This window comes from Engraulis encrasicolus, chromosome 13, assembly GCF_034702125.1.
Source record: "Engraulis encrasicolus isolate BLACKSEA-1 chromosome 13, IST_EnEncr_1.0, whole genome shotgun sequence".
In the NCBI taxonomy this organism is placed as follows: Eukaryota; Metazoa; Chordata; class Actinopteri; order Clupeiformes; family Engraulidae; genus Engraulis; species Engraulis encrasicolus.
Genome location: NC_085869.1, coordinates 3837532 through 3855567, shown reverse-complemented (window position 1 = coordinate 3855567; position 18036 = coordinate 3837532). Strand labels below are relative to the sequence as shown.

General features: G+C 43.0%; 1 protein-coding gene across 1 annotated transcript; it reads right to left on the bottom strand.

The window, feature by feature from the left end:
* Positions 1-630: 630 nt before the first annotated feature.
* On the bottom strand, positions 631-13917 carry LOC134461466 (GTPase IMAP family member 4-like). Its single transcript, XM_063214396.1, has 2 exons — positions 13890-13917; positions 631-1460 (listed from the first exon to the last, which is right to left on the bottom strand). The coding sequence occupies exons 1-2, from the start codon at positions 13915-13917 to the stop codon at positions 631-633; spliced, it is 858 nt and encodes a 285-aa protein (XP_063070466.1).
* Positions 13918-18036: the final 4119 nt, after the last annotated feature.

Here is an 18036-nt window from a genome sequence, read left to right as displayed (position 1 = left end):
CACATATGTTTGTCAGGGAAGCCTGGATTTGAGACAGATTGCTAACACCCAGTTTCAATTTCTCCATCTCTCTGTTCATTCTCACCATAATCTGTCTAAGTCGCTCATTCTCTGTCTGGCCCCCTTCATGTTTTAATTTCATTCTCGCCATTTCTCTCTCCTTTTCTTCTAATGTCTGTGTCAATCTCTCTATCTTCCTGTCCTTTTCTCTTTGTTGTCCAACGGCTATCTCTGCCTCCATTCTTTCTCCTCCCTGGCTTTTTGGCTGCCTCATTCTTGCTATCAAACTCTCTTTGTCTTTAAGGTCTTGGCGGAGGTTTTTAATCACCCTGTCTTTCTCCTCCAGCTGTCTTTTAAACTCTCCCTCCTTGATTCCGATGTTGCCCTGCACTTCTTTGTTGAAGCCCTGCATTTCTTTGGTGATGCTGGTGTTTCTCTGTAGCCCATGGAGGATAGTTTTCATGAGGCTGTTCTCTGCTTCAACCCTGGCCTCTCTCTCATAGAGCTCTCTCATATCCTCCATCATCTCCTCTCTGTGCGTCACTTCAGTCACTCTTCTCTCCTTGTCTTTTTTTTCTCTGGCTCTCTTCAGCTTTTTCTCTAATTCTTCTCTTAGTCTAATTTCCCTCCTTAATTCCCTCTCCAGGTCTTTCCTCTTTTGCTCATCTCTCTCCACCTTAATTCATCTAACATTCTCATCTCTTCTTCATGCTGCTGTATCTCTCCTTCCAACTTCTCCAGAGATTCCTGCACATGTCTATCACAGTCCCCTACCCCCTCTCTTCTCTTGCCTGTTTTCTGTTCACTCTGAATTCTTCTCTCTATCTCTCTGGCCTGCTTCTCTGCCTCCTGGTAGGTCTCACTGCTGTAAAATGTCTCACTGTTTCCTGACACCATTTCCTCTATCACCTCCAGCAGCTGTGTGATCTCTTTGTGTAGAGGCTTGCCTCTAGTGTTCAGGAGGTGACACCTGTTCCCACATTTCTCTACCAGCTGCTGGAGCTCCTGGCTCCCTGCCCGGAATAACTCCTCCACACTCCTCTTTCCCAGCCCCTCAGAATGGGTAAAGAGGATCAGTGTGTGTCTCCAACAACCCTCTCCAAAAATGTTCTCCATTTTTTCCAGCATCCTCCTTTCATCCCCTTCAGACGGCTTCACTGGAACCACCAGGAGGAAGGCGTGAGGTCCTGGGGCTGACAGACGGACACAAAGACCCACGTCCTGTCTCATGTCCTTCTCAGAGAGTCCACTGCAGAACCAGTCTGGAGTGTCCACCACAGTCACCCGTCTTCCAGCCACGTCCCACTGTCTGCTCGCACTGTGCTGGCTTTTATTGGATGTGTGTGTGCTGGCCTGCCTCTCAAACTCCTCTGTGCCCAGGATGGTGTTTCCTGCTGCCCTCTTCCCAGCTGCACTTCCCCCCAGCAGCACCAGCCTCAGCTCAGACACAGCAGGAGACACTGGAAACAAACACACACATGTGACAGGTACATGTTACACAGAAAAAATTACAAGGATTTCAGAGTAATTTACTGTGAAATCTCACAGTTAATGACTCTGATTTTCTGGTACACCATGCTACTGTAATGGTCACACGGCATACAACAAATCGAAAATTATTGTATCACTTGCCATTTCTCACCTAACTGCACATCACAGTATTTTACTGTGATCTTCAAAGATTACCAGCATTCCAAAGTGATGAGCTAGGAAACATCACAGTAAACTACTGTGTGGGTGGAGTATCTATAGAATTATTAGCGCATCGGGGCACAACTTCAGTCATGCACAGTTTGGACTCTTCATTACAATCACACATGTCATTTCAGCAAATTATTATATTTTTAATGTCTTGTAGTACACATGTATATCCATCTTTAGTAGTCTACTTGTTCCCACTATTTGTCAAGTAATAGAAGAATGAGCTTATATATATTGGGAGATATACGTGATCATCTTCATGACGGTGGGAATATGGTCATTTTTCTTGTGTACCACTTTAAAAAGTAAAACCTGTAATAAACACAGAATATAACAATGAGTAATGTTTTGAACTTAAGATATTCTCTCTCGATTAATGGCTCTACATAAGTGAATTGCACAATGGAACACGATCTGAAGACAGCCAGTATGTCCTAAGCCCTTCCCCCTTAGTTGTACATATTGACATTAGGAAGTGAGAAAAAAGGAGATGACCAACCATGGGAAGACATGTAGCAAACAGGAAGGTGATGACTGAATAGTTTGTTGTACATGCCCATGAAGTGTGTGAAGGCTCAGATTGCCATGAGGCAGCCTTGGCCTAATGGTTAGGGAGGTGGACTTACGTTTAGAGACTTGCAGGTTCAAATCCCTCCTAACCCTACATTGCCCTCGGGACAGCAACCAATGTTGTATATCGTCGGCTTGCTACCAAAACTGCCAAAGTCCGATTTTGATGTTTTCGGAAAACAGGGAAAAAGTAAATTTCCTAGGGGGCGCCAAACACCAGTGGCGGTTCTAGGAAATCTGAGACCCTGGGCAAAGAGCAATTGTGAGTCCCCCCTAATAATTTTGTTGAAAAGGGGATTTTTGCAGAACTTTACTCCCCTACCACTTCTGCATCATCCTGTCATCCTGTCTGTGTCATTGGTCCATTACAAACAGTACCTGTCTAAGATGTTAATTTATTTTCTTTATTTATTTTGAGTGAAGCTGCAAGTCAAACATGAAACGCCTTCTAAGGAAAGCAAAACACTTTAAAATAAATTATTTGATACAGCACAACAACAATGCACTGCACATTTTTTCATAGTTACACTAATCTTTTTATTTTTATTCCAAACTTTAATCCTGAAAATGAATGATTGAATATTTTTGTAGACCTTGTAATAGTCTAGCAGGCTGCTAATTGTCATATTCTACTAACAGATTATCACAGATTTCTTTTACTTTCTACCAGACATGTGGACTCGAGTCCAGTGACTTGGACTCGAGTCTGACTCGAGTCAGCGGTGTGAAGACTTGCGACTTGAAATTTCAAGATCAGAAAGGACTTGCGACTCGACTCGACTTGCACGCCTTTGACTCGGGACTCGACTTGGACTTGACAGTTGTAACTTTCAATGACTTGGCGTGACTTGCCATGTTGGGTCTAAAAAAAAGTCCAAGTCCAACCCTTGTTTTCAGAATGCAACAGCCCGCCCACATTCTTTGTTTGAATCACGTCATTGTCCTAAGCGGTGCTATGCCATCATTGGCGGCCAGATGCGGCCGGACGCAACACTGAAACACCATTTGCGAGTCTCCAGAACAAACATAGCCTAAATTTTAAACCATCGCAGAAGTTAATTTATCTCCCTCTCAGCCCCAACTCATTATGCATTATTAATAGGGTAGGCTATGGAAGTTTGCACTGTGATCAACAAATATTTTCTATCAATGTTGTATGAAGTGTGTGTGGTGGGGCGCTGTGATGTGCAACACGCCTCTGTAGCTCTCGCTCTCTCGCCCCTCGCTTACGACAGAAAGTGAGAACCAAGCTGTCTAAATATTTTAGCTAAATGGTGATGGACATTGATTGTTGAACATTAGGCTATTTAAGCAGTTGAAATAAAAAAAACCACACTGCTGACATAACCGAACCACAGGACTTAATCTAGGCCTATTGATGTTTTATAAAAGAGTACGCCTATCCGTTTTGCTTTCCCTGTCCTTTATGAATGCGCTTGCCTTCAGCCCCCGAAGGCTGTTACATTAGGCCTATGTTCCGCTCCCACACACTATGCTTGCGAGTCAGTCAAGTGAAGTGCAGCCTTGCGAATAATTTCCACCATCGCGGACAAAACCACGTTATGATGGATATGTGGCGAGGTAAACGTTACGAATATGGCCCGTTCCCCCAACCCAGGATGTGTCCGTAGGCTATAGGCTTGATATCCCAGGGCTATTTCACGACCACAACTCCACGCGCTGAAAATGCATGCTCGCGCTTCTCAGTCTAGAAAGAGTAACCTCTTGGTAACATTCTTTGCATTGACCAGCCACCATCGGTTGAGTATTAGAATCAATACAAAAAGACACGTTTATACATACATGTCTTAGTCTTCCAGCATGCAATCTAAAATAGGCGAGCAGAGTTGGTCTTGCATCCATCAAAAGAGCTCCACCGGTTGCCTACTTTAGATGCTGGGTGAATGGTTCCAAAGGGAAATCATTTAGCTAGCCTATTCATGACAGTCTTGCAAAGAGACAAGACAAACGACCAAAATGGTCAAATAATTGGTCAAGGCGCGAGATGAGGAATACTCCATGGCTATTGGAAAAACTTTGAAGAAACTAAGCGCAGGCAACACTGCTTCCCGCGAAGCTTGCGCTTGAGGGCTATGAACAAGCTATGCGCCCTGAACCTCACTGCTTGTTGTTCGATGACTTGAATCGAAACATTTCTAAGGACATCAGGGCTATCTTTGATTCCTGGAATACCGCCTCAGCCAGCTGAAAGCAGTGTTCCATGTGTCAAATGGTAAGATAATGCCATACATGTTCCTTGAAAGTTTTAAAACTCAGCCTTGACACACTATCATGTCAGCCACATCAGTTCAAACGCAATCTTTAATGCAGCCTATCGTGAAGTTTAAATGTAATGCGAGGTAGAGGTTGCAAGCTACTGCTGAGTAGCGCAAGACATGGACATGGGTCAGCTCCCGTGGATAAAAAGCATGTTCCCTCTCGCGTGCTGCAGCCCAATACTTGCGCGCGCGAACCTTGTATCTCGTGGTGTCGACACCGCTTTATCTTATGTTTCTCGCAGTTCGAACTACATGCTTTGTTTGGTATTTTGGGGGAGTTTGGAGTCGCAATTACCGCTGCTTGGAAATGACACGTTAGAGCTACACGACGCCAGCACTGGAGAACTGGGATGTAACCCTGTTTTCCAAATTAACAAAAAATAGGAAACATAGAAGCAGAACTTTGTTTGGCTACAATCTATGACCTGGACGGTGAACTTAATCTTTTTGAAGAGGCATGAACCGCATACAAGTGCCTTTGTGGGGGAGGAGAGGGCGATTGGGGAGAACAGGGAGACGAGAGCATGGCGCGAGGCGCATATTCGTTCGGGAAAATGAGAGCGAAATGTTGGATAGGGCATTACACACCTTCCTTCTTCCTACACTGTAGAAGCGCAGAACAAGGTTGCCTCGTTGCCATACCTGACATTCTGCAGCGCTAACGCCATGTTTAATTGACAGCGTGCTGGCGAATAGTCTAGTAGCCTCATATAATTAACAAGACATGGATTAATGACTTCAAACGAAGTTCTAGTTAACTTGGACTGTGACGCAGTAAAAATGGTTGGTGATGGGCCATTGCGGCGAGAATGTGAGGGGGAAAGCGACAATGCCGATATCAGCTTCAACAATAGTAGAGTAGAGTAGAGTAGCCTAGTAGAGTAACTTTATTGATCCCCAGGGGGAAATTCAGGAAATTCATCATTACTTTACCAGGAATTTAATCCAACTAACTAGGCCTACTTTGTCCTCATTTCTTAGCCCATATGGACTAGTGTCTACTAGGCTAAATACTGTTGGCACGTAGCCTACAGCAGACTATATAGCCTAGTGCTGCACCATGCATGTGCTCATTGGTGGGTTCACAGTTATGACACTGTCAATGCTCAGCTTTTGGGTTCACAGATAATGGGATGAAGTGAACATCATGGACCAGCTGAGACAGGGCTGCCTGCTGAGCTGTGCTGTTAACTCATCATCCTGTCTCACATGTGTAGCCCCACCCCCCATACGCGCACACACACACACACACACACACACACACACACACACACACACACACACACACACACACTGGGCTCAATTTTAAAAAAAGAAATTGATTACCCCTGCTGTATGTCATATCTTGAGAATGGTGAGCTTAATATGGTACCTTAGGGAAAATGGCGTCTTTTAAAGCCAAACCAAAATGTTTACATTAGTCGAGTGTTACATTACAGTAAAGAGAGGGGGGGAGGGTGGGTAGCACCTGTAAGACATGAATAGGCTACTACTTTCACCCTTGGCCTTTGTGGGTAAATTCAAACATAGTACGCTGAAAGTGTGAATCCGCGTTTTCAGGTCGGAAGTGTAATATGCCCCCCTAATGTCTTGTCAAAGCCTTCCAGCCAAAGCTGTCAGCGGCCCTGCCTGTGCTCCTAGTGAAAAAGTTAACCATAGTCCTGTCCTTAGTGTTATGATGCTAGAGTCTGTATAACTTAAAACCTTGACTAGATATGACCGGCCCACCACCAAGACCAGGGTGGAGTAGTGGAATAGGTTTATGCCATCAGATGATGGAACGGACACACACACATACGCACACATTCTTGCAACAGGACTATTTGCCCACTGGACAGTAAATATTTGGCATATGGTTGCTCCTTTGTTTAAGTACAAATTCACATGAAATGTATTTTTATGTGAAAAAAAATATGTCATTTTACATACACAGCACAAGCAGTAGTTTGGTTTAGACTGATTTCTCAGCAACTGTTTTAGTAATTGTCATCTTTTTACTCAGGTCTCATTATTATACTAATGAATTTATGATCGAAATTGTGATTGCAAATAGAACATCCCTTTGTGACTTGTTAAGGACTTGAAAAAAAATGAGACTTGGACTTGGACTTGACTTGGCTGGGGTACGACTTGGACTTGGACTTGACTTGGTCAGATGTGTCTTGACTTGTGACTTGACTCGGACTTGAGTGGAAAGACTCGAGACTTACTTGTGACTTGCACATTAGTGACTTGGTCACACCTCTGCTTACTCCTGTTTCCAGTCATGTTAGTTTTTAATGACAACATTATTTTCATTCTCATCGAAAGTAAAGCACTCTGAGATATTGTCCTTGTGCCAGAGCAATTGCCACAGTGGCAATACATTCATTGCTCTTGCCAGGCCTACTCTAGCTTACAGTGTCAAACAGACAAAGTCTTGCAGTGCCCTCCAATCTTCATGTTGAGGTTCCATCAGTCATGGTGGAGGATGAAGGGGTGGGGCACTTATTTGGTCCTTGTACTTCCTCACGAACTGTCTCCTCCTTGTTCATCATCTTTGGTTAACTTCTGCCCTTCTCTATGCTCATAGAACTACCCCACCCCCCCCCGAAACTTGCCCATGACCGAGGTAACCTGGTCATAGAACTGTGCCCCGCCCACTTCAACACCATGACCGTGGCATTCAGAATATGGTATAGAACCACTACTGGATACTTTACACATTGGAGTTGATAATCCCACTGTAGAAATGTAATGTGTAAGGAATACCAACTCAATGCTGGTCAAAGTCTACATTATAAAACATTAAATAAATGTCAGAAATAACAGATTGTCATAGGAAAAAGAAGTTTACGGCAGTCTGTTGTAAACTTCTGATAACATCAAATAAAGCACCTGATTCATAATTGCTCGATTCGTTTTAAGGCTACAACCATTGTGTGGTAATAATATTATCTCAGACAGTGATGTCTAAGGATGAAGTTTTTGAAACATGGTCATTATCTTTGAAGAGAGAGAGAGAGAGAGAGAGACAATAAAAAAACTCTTAACAGATGTAAATAAACTGCTTCTTGCATCAAAAATGGCTAAGTCAAGTTACCCAAGTCATTCACATTGGCAGAACAATTGTGCACAGGGCCCCAGGATGAATAGAAAGGGCCCCCATACCACCTGCCAAGGTCATAATAGGGCCCCTACACCTACCACCTGCAGGAGGGCCCTAGGCCTACAGGCAAATGCCTTCCTTGTCCTCCCTATAGCTACGTCCCTGGTCATTCATTTTTTCATAGGCAGTGTGTGACTTAATACACACATATGTTTGATTCTGGTGACAGTTTTGATTGATCAATGACCCTGGCACAAAGGCAGGGTGATGCAGCTGTGGTAGGGGAGTAAGTTTATGTAAAAATCTAATTTCGACCAAATTCGGACTTAGGCGGTTTTGGTAGCAAGCCGACGATATTTGTATTTCACTTTGAGTAAAGGCATCAGCCTTCAACCCAACTGACATGCCTTCCCATTGAACTTTCACCCACTTCAAGTGTGTAACAATATCTTACTGTGAACTCACAATGAGTTACTGGCTAATAATTGCATTCGATTCACAGTAACGTACTGTGACTTCGTCATATCACAGTTAGCTACTGTGCTGTTTGAACAGGTGTTTCCTGGGTGGAGGCCATGATTGATTGAGTACGCTATGTAGCAGCCTTGGCCTAATGGGTAGGGAGGTGGACTTAAGTTCAGAGACTTGCCGGTTCAATCCCCTCCTAAGCCTTTATTGCCCTAGGCACAGCAACCAATGTTGTATATTTGTATATCACTTTGAGTAAAGGCGTCAGCCTTCAACCCAACTGACATGCCTTCCCATTGAACTTTCGCCCACTTCAAGTGTGTAACAATATCTTACTGTGAACTCACAATGAGTTACTGGCTAATAATTGCATTCATTTCACAGTAACATACTGTGAATTCGTCATATCACAGTTAACTACTGTGCTGTTAGAACGTGTGTTTCCTGGCTCCAGGCCATGATTAAGTACATTCGACATGACATCAACGCAGACATGCACATGCAGACAGCAATACATCCTGGATGAAAATGCTGCATGACGGTTAGATTTCCTGTCAAACTTCGAAATTTCGTCGACGTTGCGTTGACGAGGTGACATGTCACATGGTGTAAAACTATCGCGGGATGAATGCGGCTGCAGTCAGATCTTGAAACCTCTGCAGTTGCTTATCCCCTTCAACGCTCGTCGGCGGACTGCCTCCGAGGTCACGCGCCCATGAACTGGTTGGTCAACAACTCACTCACATGTGTATATCGTCGGCTTGCTACCAAAACCGCCTAAGTCCGAATTTTGTCAAAATTAGATTTTTACATAAACTTACTCCCCTACCACAGCTGCATCATCCTGCCTTTCCGCCAGGGTCATTGATCAATCACAACAGTCACCAGAGTCAAAAATCTGTATGTATAAAGTCACACACTGCCTATGAGAAAATGAATGACCAGGGACGTAGCTATAGGGAGGACAAGGAGGGCATTTGCCTGTAAACCTAGGGCCCTCCTGCAGGTGGCAGGGGTAGGGGCCCTATTATGATCTTGGCAGGTGGTATGGGGGCCCTATCTATTCATCCTAGGGCCCTGTGCACAATTGTTCTGCCAATGTGAATGACTTGGGTAACTTGACTTAGCCATTTTTGATGCAAGCAACTTGACATGGGCAAGAAGAAGCAGTTTATTTACATCTGTTAAAAGTTTTTTCTCTCTCTCTCTTCAAAGACAATGGCCATGTGTCAAAACTTTATCCTTAGACATCAGTGTCTGAGATATTCTTATTATCACACAATGGTTGAAGCCTTAAACTTAATCTATACGAAATAAATTGAGCATTTATTAACCAGGTGCTTTATTTGATGTAGTTAGAGATTCGTAGAAGGCTGCTACAGCCTATAATTTCCTATGACAACCTTTTATTTCATACATTCACGTAATATCACATAATATACTTATTGATTGATGTAACTTCTGCATCACATTATTATATACACAGTGATACTCACTGACCGACTAATATAGAATCCAGTAGTGCTTCTAAACCATGTTCTGAATGCCACGGTCATGGTGTTGAAGTGGGCGGTGCACAGTTCTATGACCAGGTTACCTCTGTCATGGGCAAGGTTGGGGGGTGGGGCAGTTCTATGAGCATGGAGAAGAGCAGAAGTTAACCAAAGATGACAAACAAGGAGGAGATCGTTCGTGAGGAGGTACAAGGACCAAAGAAGTGCCCCACCCCTTCATCCTCCACCATGACTGATGGACCCTCAACATGGAGATTGGAGGCCACAGCTATGCTTTCTCTGCACGACACTTCAAGCTGGATCTGTCCTGGCCTGGGCTAATGTTCTCGAAACCTTCGTTGCTCACTAAGGTAGCAACTAACGACCCAGCTGCGACAAAACTGTTTCTGGAACACTTCGTTCGGACTTACAAAGTCCCAATGTTTACAATTAATGTAGTTAGTCGTTCGTCCGATGTTGGTGCGAACGACGCAGGTGTTCCTGCAAAACGAAGTAGGGGCTGTTCGTTAGTACTACTGTCGGAATTGGAACGACTAGCATGGTTAGCTAGTTCACCTTTGTTTTGGGAAGCACGTCACTCTTGCTCGTGGTTTGGGGCGGGTTCAGGCAGAGTTCAAGCAACATCGATCGATTACTGCCACCAAGTGCACAAGCCTCCGACCCATACTACACCAAATGTCTAGTCATGTTACGAACAGGGCTGAACCCCCCCCCCACCAACACAATATTCAAATAGGGGATAAACATATTGTCCAAATATAGTAGGAAATGATATGTTCCACTATCGTACTTCACGAGCTCCGATTAATCAAAGCTGCGCCAAAAAAGAACCGTTTGATTACCATCAGGATTTGAACCCACACCAAAAGCAGCATCTCGCATGAATGCAGATTATTGAATTGCTCACATGTCTCCACACATAACAAAGCCAATAGCACATTTTGATTAAACTCCAACAAGCATAGGCTACATGGAAATACATGTAGCCTATAAGTTGCCATTGCGAAATGCGCTGTTCACTATTATTTTTAAAAGGCACCAGTGTGCGGTGATCCTTCTTGTAGGCCTATTCCTTGCATTGTAGGCTATGCCTTAGTCCACAAGAACTCCAAACTACATCGTAGGCTACAACAAGTTCAAAAATGGACATTATGCAACTGCCCTAGTATGTTGAAATAGTGCGTAATGGAAAGGCGAGCGTGATGACAAGAATAGGACACTTCTTCGCGTTACTAGGTCTTATGTCATAGCATTCATATTCTTCTTTTCATTTCAATTCTACTATTGTAATACAAGTCTGTCACAAGCAGCCGGCCAATAGGCTACTGTTAAAGCAAATGTTGTTTCAGCAGTGAGCACACTCCAAATAGCGCCATGGCCCATGGCGCACGAAGTGCAGTGCAGTCAGGGGGATCAGAAAACAACAAAGCGCATCGTGTCATTCTTTCTCAATCTGTGTAAATTGGGCCATCGTTTTGTGTTTTTGTAAAATACAGCTGAAAAGCAATTTGACTTGGCCTTAATGTGACTGCGTGCATGGCTGCGAGGCAAAGACTCTCCGATGCCAGAGCTCCACAAGCGCGCCCAACAGCACGCGTGGATCGACCAATTTACGCACACACACAGAGGTTGGATAAACAGTTGCGCAGAGGAATAGACACCTGCGCTTAATGTAGGCCTATCTTACTGAGGGAATCGAAATCTTGTCACACTGAAAATGCCTTCGCACTTACCATTCACCGCCCATTGCTCTTCATTGATGGTGATGTGTAGACCGACATTTGGTTACTGCATTTAATGGGGTGGATTTTGGGGATATGATTGCGTTAACAGGTCTTTTCCGACGTTGAAGGACTTTGATTGTGCCATGTTTACAGACATTAACGGCCCCTTCCATAGGTCCCTTCCTGCGCGTCTTTAGGCCTATGTACAACGGCAATAATGACAGTTCCACCCGCTTACGTTGCGCGTAAAGACGCATGCAGACTGGAAAATTAAGTAAACATTCTGATATGTTTTATTAATTCTCAAGCGTAATTTCAGTTATCATTTCAAGCAGCATTTAACTGCAATCTGCCTGGCCATGACCTGTTGAAAGTGTTGCGTTGCCCATGAGCGTGAGAATGACTTCGCTTGCCGTTCTGGAAAAAAGATGTGTTGGGTGGTTATTATAGTATATTCACCGGGGATTGAACTCACGCCTCCGATAAGGAAACGGCAAACGTGTGTGTGAAATTCCGACATTCTAACCACTTACCCACCAGCCGTGCTTCCATATTAGTGGTAGGCTATAGCCTACAATATTAAACATTATATGCAAAACCTAAGTAAAAATAATACATGGTGGATTGTAATGTCGCATTTGGTAACTGCAGTTGAAGAGGGGTGAAGTCGGGGACATGATTGTGTTGACAAAGATTTGTGGACTTTGATAGATGTATAGCCTGAATTTGACAGGCACTGTGTGGTACAGCGTCACTGCTTTGCGACAAATGCACCCGAGCTGAGGCGAGACACTCCGAGCATTTCCGACAACTTCATCGTGCGTCTGAACTTACTTGGTTGGAATTTCATCGCACTTACTTCGTACCTACATCGGACCACGTTGGTCTGAGGGTTTCGAGAAATCATTGGTTAGTTGTTGTGTCGGACTTCGTTCGGACTTACTTGGTCCGAAGGCTAATTTTGGTCGGATTCGAGAAATCCACCCCTGATCAATTATAATATTATCATTGTGGCAATAGCTCTGGCGCAATGACAATATCTCAGAGTTCATAACTTTGGATGAGAATGTAAACAATGGTAACGTTCAATACTAACATGACTGAAAGTAGCAGAAAGTAAAAGAAAACTGTGATCATCTGTTGGTAGATATGAGATATACCAGTATGCTAGACTGTTACAAGGCCTACAAAAAATGTTTAATCATTCACCATTTCCAGGATTAAAGTTTGGAATAAAAATAAAAAGAATAGTATAACTATCAAAATAATGTGCAGTGCATTGTTCTTGTTGTGCTGCATCAAATAATTTATTTTAAAGTGTTTTGTTTTCCTTAGAAGGCTTTTCATGTTTCACTTGCTTCACTCAAAATAAATGAAGAAAATAAATTAACATCTTGGACAGGTACTGTTTGTAATGGACCAATGACACAGACAGGATGACAGGATGATGCAGAAGTGGTAGGGGAGTAAAGTTCTGCAAAAAATCTCCTTTTGACCAAAATTATTAGGGGGGACTCACAATTGCTCTTTGCCCTGGGTCTCAGATTTCCTAGAACCGCCACTGGTGTTTGGCGCCCCCTAGGAAATTTAGTTTTTCCCTGTTTTCCGAAAACCCCAAAATCGGACTTATGCGGTTTTGGTAGCAAGCCGACGATATGGGTCTTGTCTCACACCTCTACACAAGTTTGCGCAGGTCCCCACTTCAGCTCCTCCTCACTGCCTGTCCCCCCACTCCTCACACGTGGTGTGTTAGTAGAGCAAACCGGTGCGAGCTCATCGTCTCGTTCATATTCGTGGCCGACTGCAAATGCGCTGTATTTAATAACACCCACATCCACATGGTAATCAAACATTTCAAACAAGTGATTTAAAGGTGAGGGAGAATGGGCCTCCATTTCACATGCCTGACAGCAAATGGGTCAGTTTGTAACGATGCAACACCCCCTACACGTATACTCCACCCAACACTTTTTACACACGCCTCTTCAAAAAACGTCCACACCCACCCACATATTGTATTGCCGGTCACATGATGTGACACGTCCTCAACCTGAACAATAAATTGAGGATGGCTGTTTCAAGCATAGATTAACTTATAAGGGAAACCAAAGCACTTGGAAATGAATTGATTGATGCAGCACAGCAATAATACATTGCATACGACTGTGACAGTTTTACCATATTGTTGTTTTTATAAGTAGGCTATTTAAGCAAAGATGAAATTGTGCATGAGTCTAAAACCTTGTAACATTTTTGTTTGCAGCGAGAAGCCTAATCTTTATCATCCCTTCGTTCAATAACGGCATATTATGTGTCTTAAATTAGTGTGATACTTGTTTGATTGCCTTTTATATTTTGATCAATTTTTTGTCAAGACTTCTCCACAATGGTAAACCTATAGATACTCTCGCATGTCTTTTGAAGTCTCTACAAACTGAAAGAAATTCTTCCATTGCACTTTTTGTGATCAATTGTACAAAAGAGCTTTTTGTATGCTGTTAGTGGACTGTGCACCAGACAGTTGTTGATAGCTCAGAGGCGGTACCTTTCCATGCTCTGGGGATCTCTGTCATGGTGGATGATGGGGCAGGGCAGTTCAATGGCCATGGAGGAGAGCAAAAGTTAGCCAGAGAATGATACAAAAGGTGGAGACTAGTGGTACTTTGTGGTACTTTGATCATAGAACTGTCCCTCCCCCGCCATCACCCACCACGACTGAGCTAGCCAGATCATGGTACCACTCTACAGCACTATTTTCGAAGCATGATAAAATTCTTTACTGAACAGATGTAATAGAAATGAATTCAGAGCCAAATGACAATAACTCAAGTGGCCGAGGGACAATATCATTTCTGCAAGAAACAAACATTTGTATGACTTGTTCAAATACAAATTGCACACTAAGGAAATCTTAGACAAGAAAGTTACTCAGTACTGCAGCAAATAGGCTTACAAGCTAACTTGTAATGTGATGCAAGAGGAACAGCTGATGATTGCTCGATTGATGGATCTCGATTTTATCAGTGTTAGAAGTTGTTGTAATAATGTGATCATTCACCATTTTATCACATCATACACAGACTTGCACAGAATACATTTTTTAAATGTTTTTTTTTTAATTATTGGTATGAATAATATCATTAACAACAATAAATAACATTGTATGACAGTCAATGTCATGTGCAATGTGCTATTCCTGCTGTTTTGGCTGTGTTTGATTGTTTCATGCTTGAAACATCTATCTTTTATTCATTGTTCAGATTGAGGATGTGTCATGATGCCACGTCATGTGACAACCAGAACAATTAAAAAGAAAAAAATCAGAGGGTGGGACAGGGTGTGAACATCTTGAAAGGGGGTGTGTGATTGAAAACTTGTGACATCACTTTGGTGTCAAAAGTACATTGGCCAATTTGCTGTCAGGCATGTCCAATGGTGGGTCATTCTCTATCCCCTTTAAGGTTAGTGTTAGGTTTAGGGTTATGGTTAGGGTTAGGGTTAGGTTTAGGGTTAGATTTAGGGTTAAGGTTAAGGTTAGGGTTAGGTTTAGTGTCAGGGTTAGGGTTAGTAAGTACCGAAAGGGCGTCGAACTAGTGAGTCCCATGGGACCAATGGGCCTAAAAATTCAAATAAAAAAGCAATGTGGGACCAATGGGCTGTGGGAACAATGGACTGTGGGACCAATGGGCTGTGGGACCAATGGGCCTAAATAATGAAAAAAAGTCTTAGTGACGTGGGACCAATGGGCTGTGGGACCAATGGGTTGTGGGACCAATGGACTGTGGGACCAGTGGGCCGTGGGACCAATGGGCTGTGGGACCAATGGGGCGTGGGAACATAGGTACGCTCCCGCGTCAAACTAGTGGGTCCCTTGGTCCCACAGCCCATTGAACTGTTTGTGATGTGGGACCAATGGACTGTGGGACCAACGGACCTAAAATTAAATTAAAAAGTCTTAGTGATGTGGGACCAATGGGCTGTGGGACCAATGGGCCGTGGGAACATTGGGCTGACCCCCTAGGGACAGCAACCAATGTTGAGTATCGGTATGTGACTTTGGGTAGTGACATCATGGCTCCAGGCCATGATTGATTGTAATCATTAATTGTCAGGCCTAATTAGAAGGTCTATGATAGGACATGTTGTTAGTTATACTTCCAATAAATGAAGTTGCAAGCAGTGTGCTACACATACACTTTTTTTAAGTTGGCTCCTGTTTTTGTGTTGGATGTGCAAGCCCATGGTATTGCCCAATCAATCTGTCAATTAGTACCTGACCTCACTTGAGTACAAAGGACTGCCACAACTGCCTGCAGCTGCCAAAGGAGTGATTACTCTGGTCACATGGTTCACTTTCACCTCTATATAAACTCAGACTGTCACAATGCTTTTTTGTTGGCTGATCAATTGAGTGTTTCTTGGTTAGCCGGCTGTTTGGCGGGCTAGCTTACAATTCTTTTGGTTTGTTGGCTGGCCAGCTATTTGGGTGCAGTGGGTATTATGGTAGCAGGGATCCTATTTGCTGTGTAGCTTACTTAATAAGGAAAATTCAGCTTTGCTTAATTATTCTCCACCAGACATTTCAATGCATATTGGTAAGTATTGTATCATGCAGGTAATTACAAATATTACATGATCTCAATATTGTACACAGTGGAGATGCTAGTGTCTTTCTCCACTCATGGATAGATCTAACCATCAACTTAAGACAGCAGTGTGATGGTGTGGTTCCATGCCACAGTTGTCTTGGTCATGGTGGGGAATGGGAGGTGACAAAATAACATGGTAGCTACCTCTTTTGTGGTGATGAATGGAGGGGCAGGATCATGGTAGTATGGGTAGGGTGACAGTAACTTACTGTGGTGTGGCCACAGATTCAGATTCAGATTCAGATTCAGATTCAGATTACTTTATTAGTCCCATGAAGGGCAATTCAGTTTGCGGTCCCAGTCTCCATCAGTCAATGAATAGATAGTATAAATAAAAAGAGTAGAAAATGAAATACAAAACCTAAAGGAAACAAAAAACAATAAATAATAAATAGGAAACAAAAAACATACACATTTTAACACATACACCCTGTTAACACCCTGTCCTGTCAGTGATGAGCAGCCCTCAGTAAATTAAATGGTCAGTAATGAACTCTACCCCTACAACCTTGTTTAATAATCTAATGGTTGTAGGGATGAAAGATCCAGAGTAACGCTTTGTTTTTGTCCTGACAGAATAATAGCGCCTCCCAGAGGGCATTAATGAAAATTCACCACTTAAAACATGGTCAGGTTGACTAGTGATACTTTTAGCCTTTTGGACTGCCTGTTTGTTAAACAGAGCACTCAGACTATTTAGCTGTGTTCCAATAATCTTTGATGACGTGTTAACAATACTGCTGAGACTGTTCTTGTCTTTGACTGAAAGGCTATTGAACCAGCATAAAAAAGAGAAAGTTAAGAGACTCTCAATAAAAGTAAAAGAAGATCACAGTAAACTGTGAGGATGGCCACAGTAAGCTACTATGAAATTAATGCAATTATTAGCCAGTAAGTTACTGTGACATCACAGGAATATTTTTTACTGTGCACATATGAACACCTAAATGAATGTAACTATGAAGACAAACAAGGACTTTATACTGATATTGTGGTAATGTTATTTCAAATTTCACAACACAAGAAGGTAAACCTTTTTGCCTTTTGTCAACATTGGATGCTTACATCCTCACCCTTGAAAATATAAATCATTGTCATAAACACCATCAGCAATTCAATTCAATTCCATGTTACACCACAACCTGCCACTGGTGACAACCAGCCACTAGACTAGCCTAATGTTTCCTTGGGCATAAAATTATTTCTGTGTGTAGCATGCAGAGTGCCTTGAGAGTGCTTTAAATGGGTCATGATTTGCAGTGTGCAACGTGTTGAGTGTCCCCTTAAGTTGTATGCCTATCTAGCCCATGTAGTACAGCAGTGATAAGTATCAGTCCAGTATGCCATGTCCTGGAAGCCTGTCTGCCCTGTGTCAGCTGTTTCTGCCTTGCCCAATGATGCCATTCTGACCCACTGTGAAGCCAGTCTGCCATTCTGGCCTTGCCTCAGAGTATCAGGTGTGCCCCATCCACATCCCGCTGGTCCCACCCTCAGGAATGCCTGCTCAACCCGGTTTTATAACTTAATTTAAAAATATTCTTGGAATTGAATTGAAACCTCTGTCCCCAATAAAATCCTGGTGTGTTGTACATTTCAAATACAGTGAACACATTTAACAAATACTAATGTCCAGTGCCATTGATGCAGAATTGAAACTAGGCAACATCAAACTTATATCTGTTGGGGCAGTTCAAATTTGGACAGGAATATGCAATGTCTGGAAAAAAGGGAGGCTTGTGGGTGTTGTTTTGGTCTACAACAGGAAGCACCGCCTTTAAGGTCATTAGGAGCTCAAAGGACCATGGCTCTAATACCTTATTTTAACTCTAATGCAAAACCATCACCCAAACCCCTCTTTATGTAGTGTGTCTGGCAGGAAATCCGCCAGGTATGGTACTGTTTAGGGGAAATCATGATGCACCAAATATATGTTCCCAGCAAAAAAGCAATGTTCATGTTAATCCTATCTACGTCAACTGCACAGAGTATGTTTTTTCTGCACATTTGCTTCCCCCCCCATTTTTCTGCAGTCTTTTTTTGTTT

What these genes read in the sequence shown, in the direction of transcription:
- LOC134461466 (XM_063214396.1), bottom strand. Translation starts at nt 13,917, where the DNA reads ATGACAGAGATCCCCAGAGCATGGAAAG. An exon ending in GATCCCCAGAGCATGGAAAG is followed by an intron (nt 1,461 to 13,889) that starts GTACCGCCTCTG and finishes GTTTGTTTCCAG; the next exon opens with TGTCTCCTGCTGTGTCTGAG.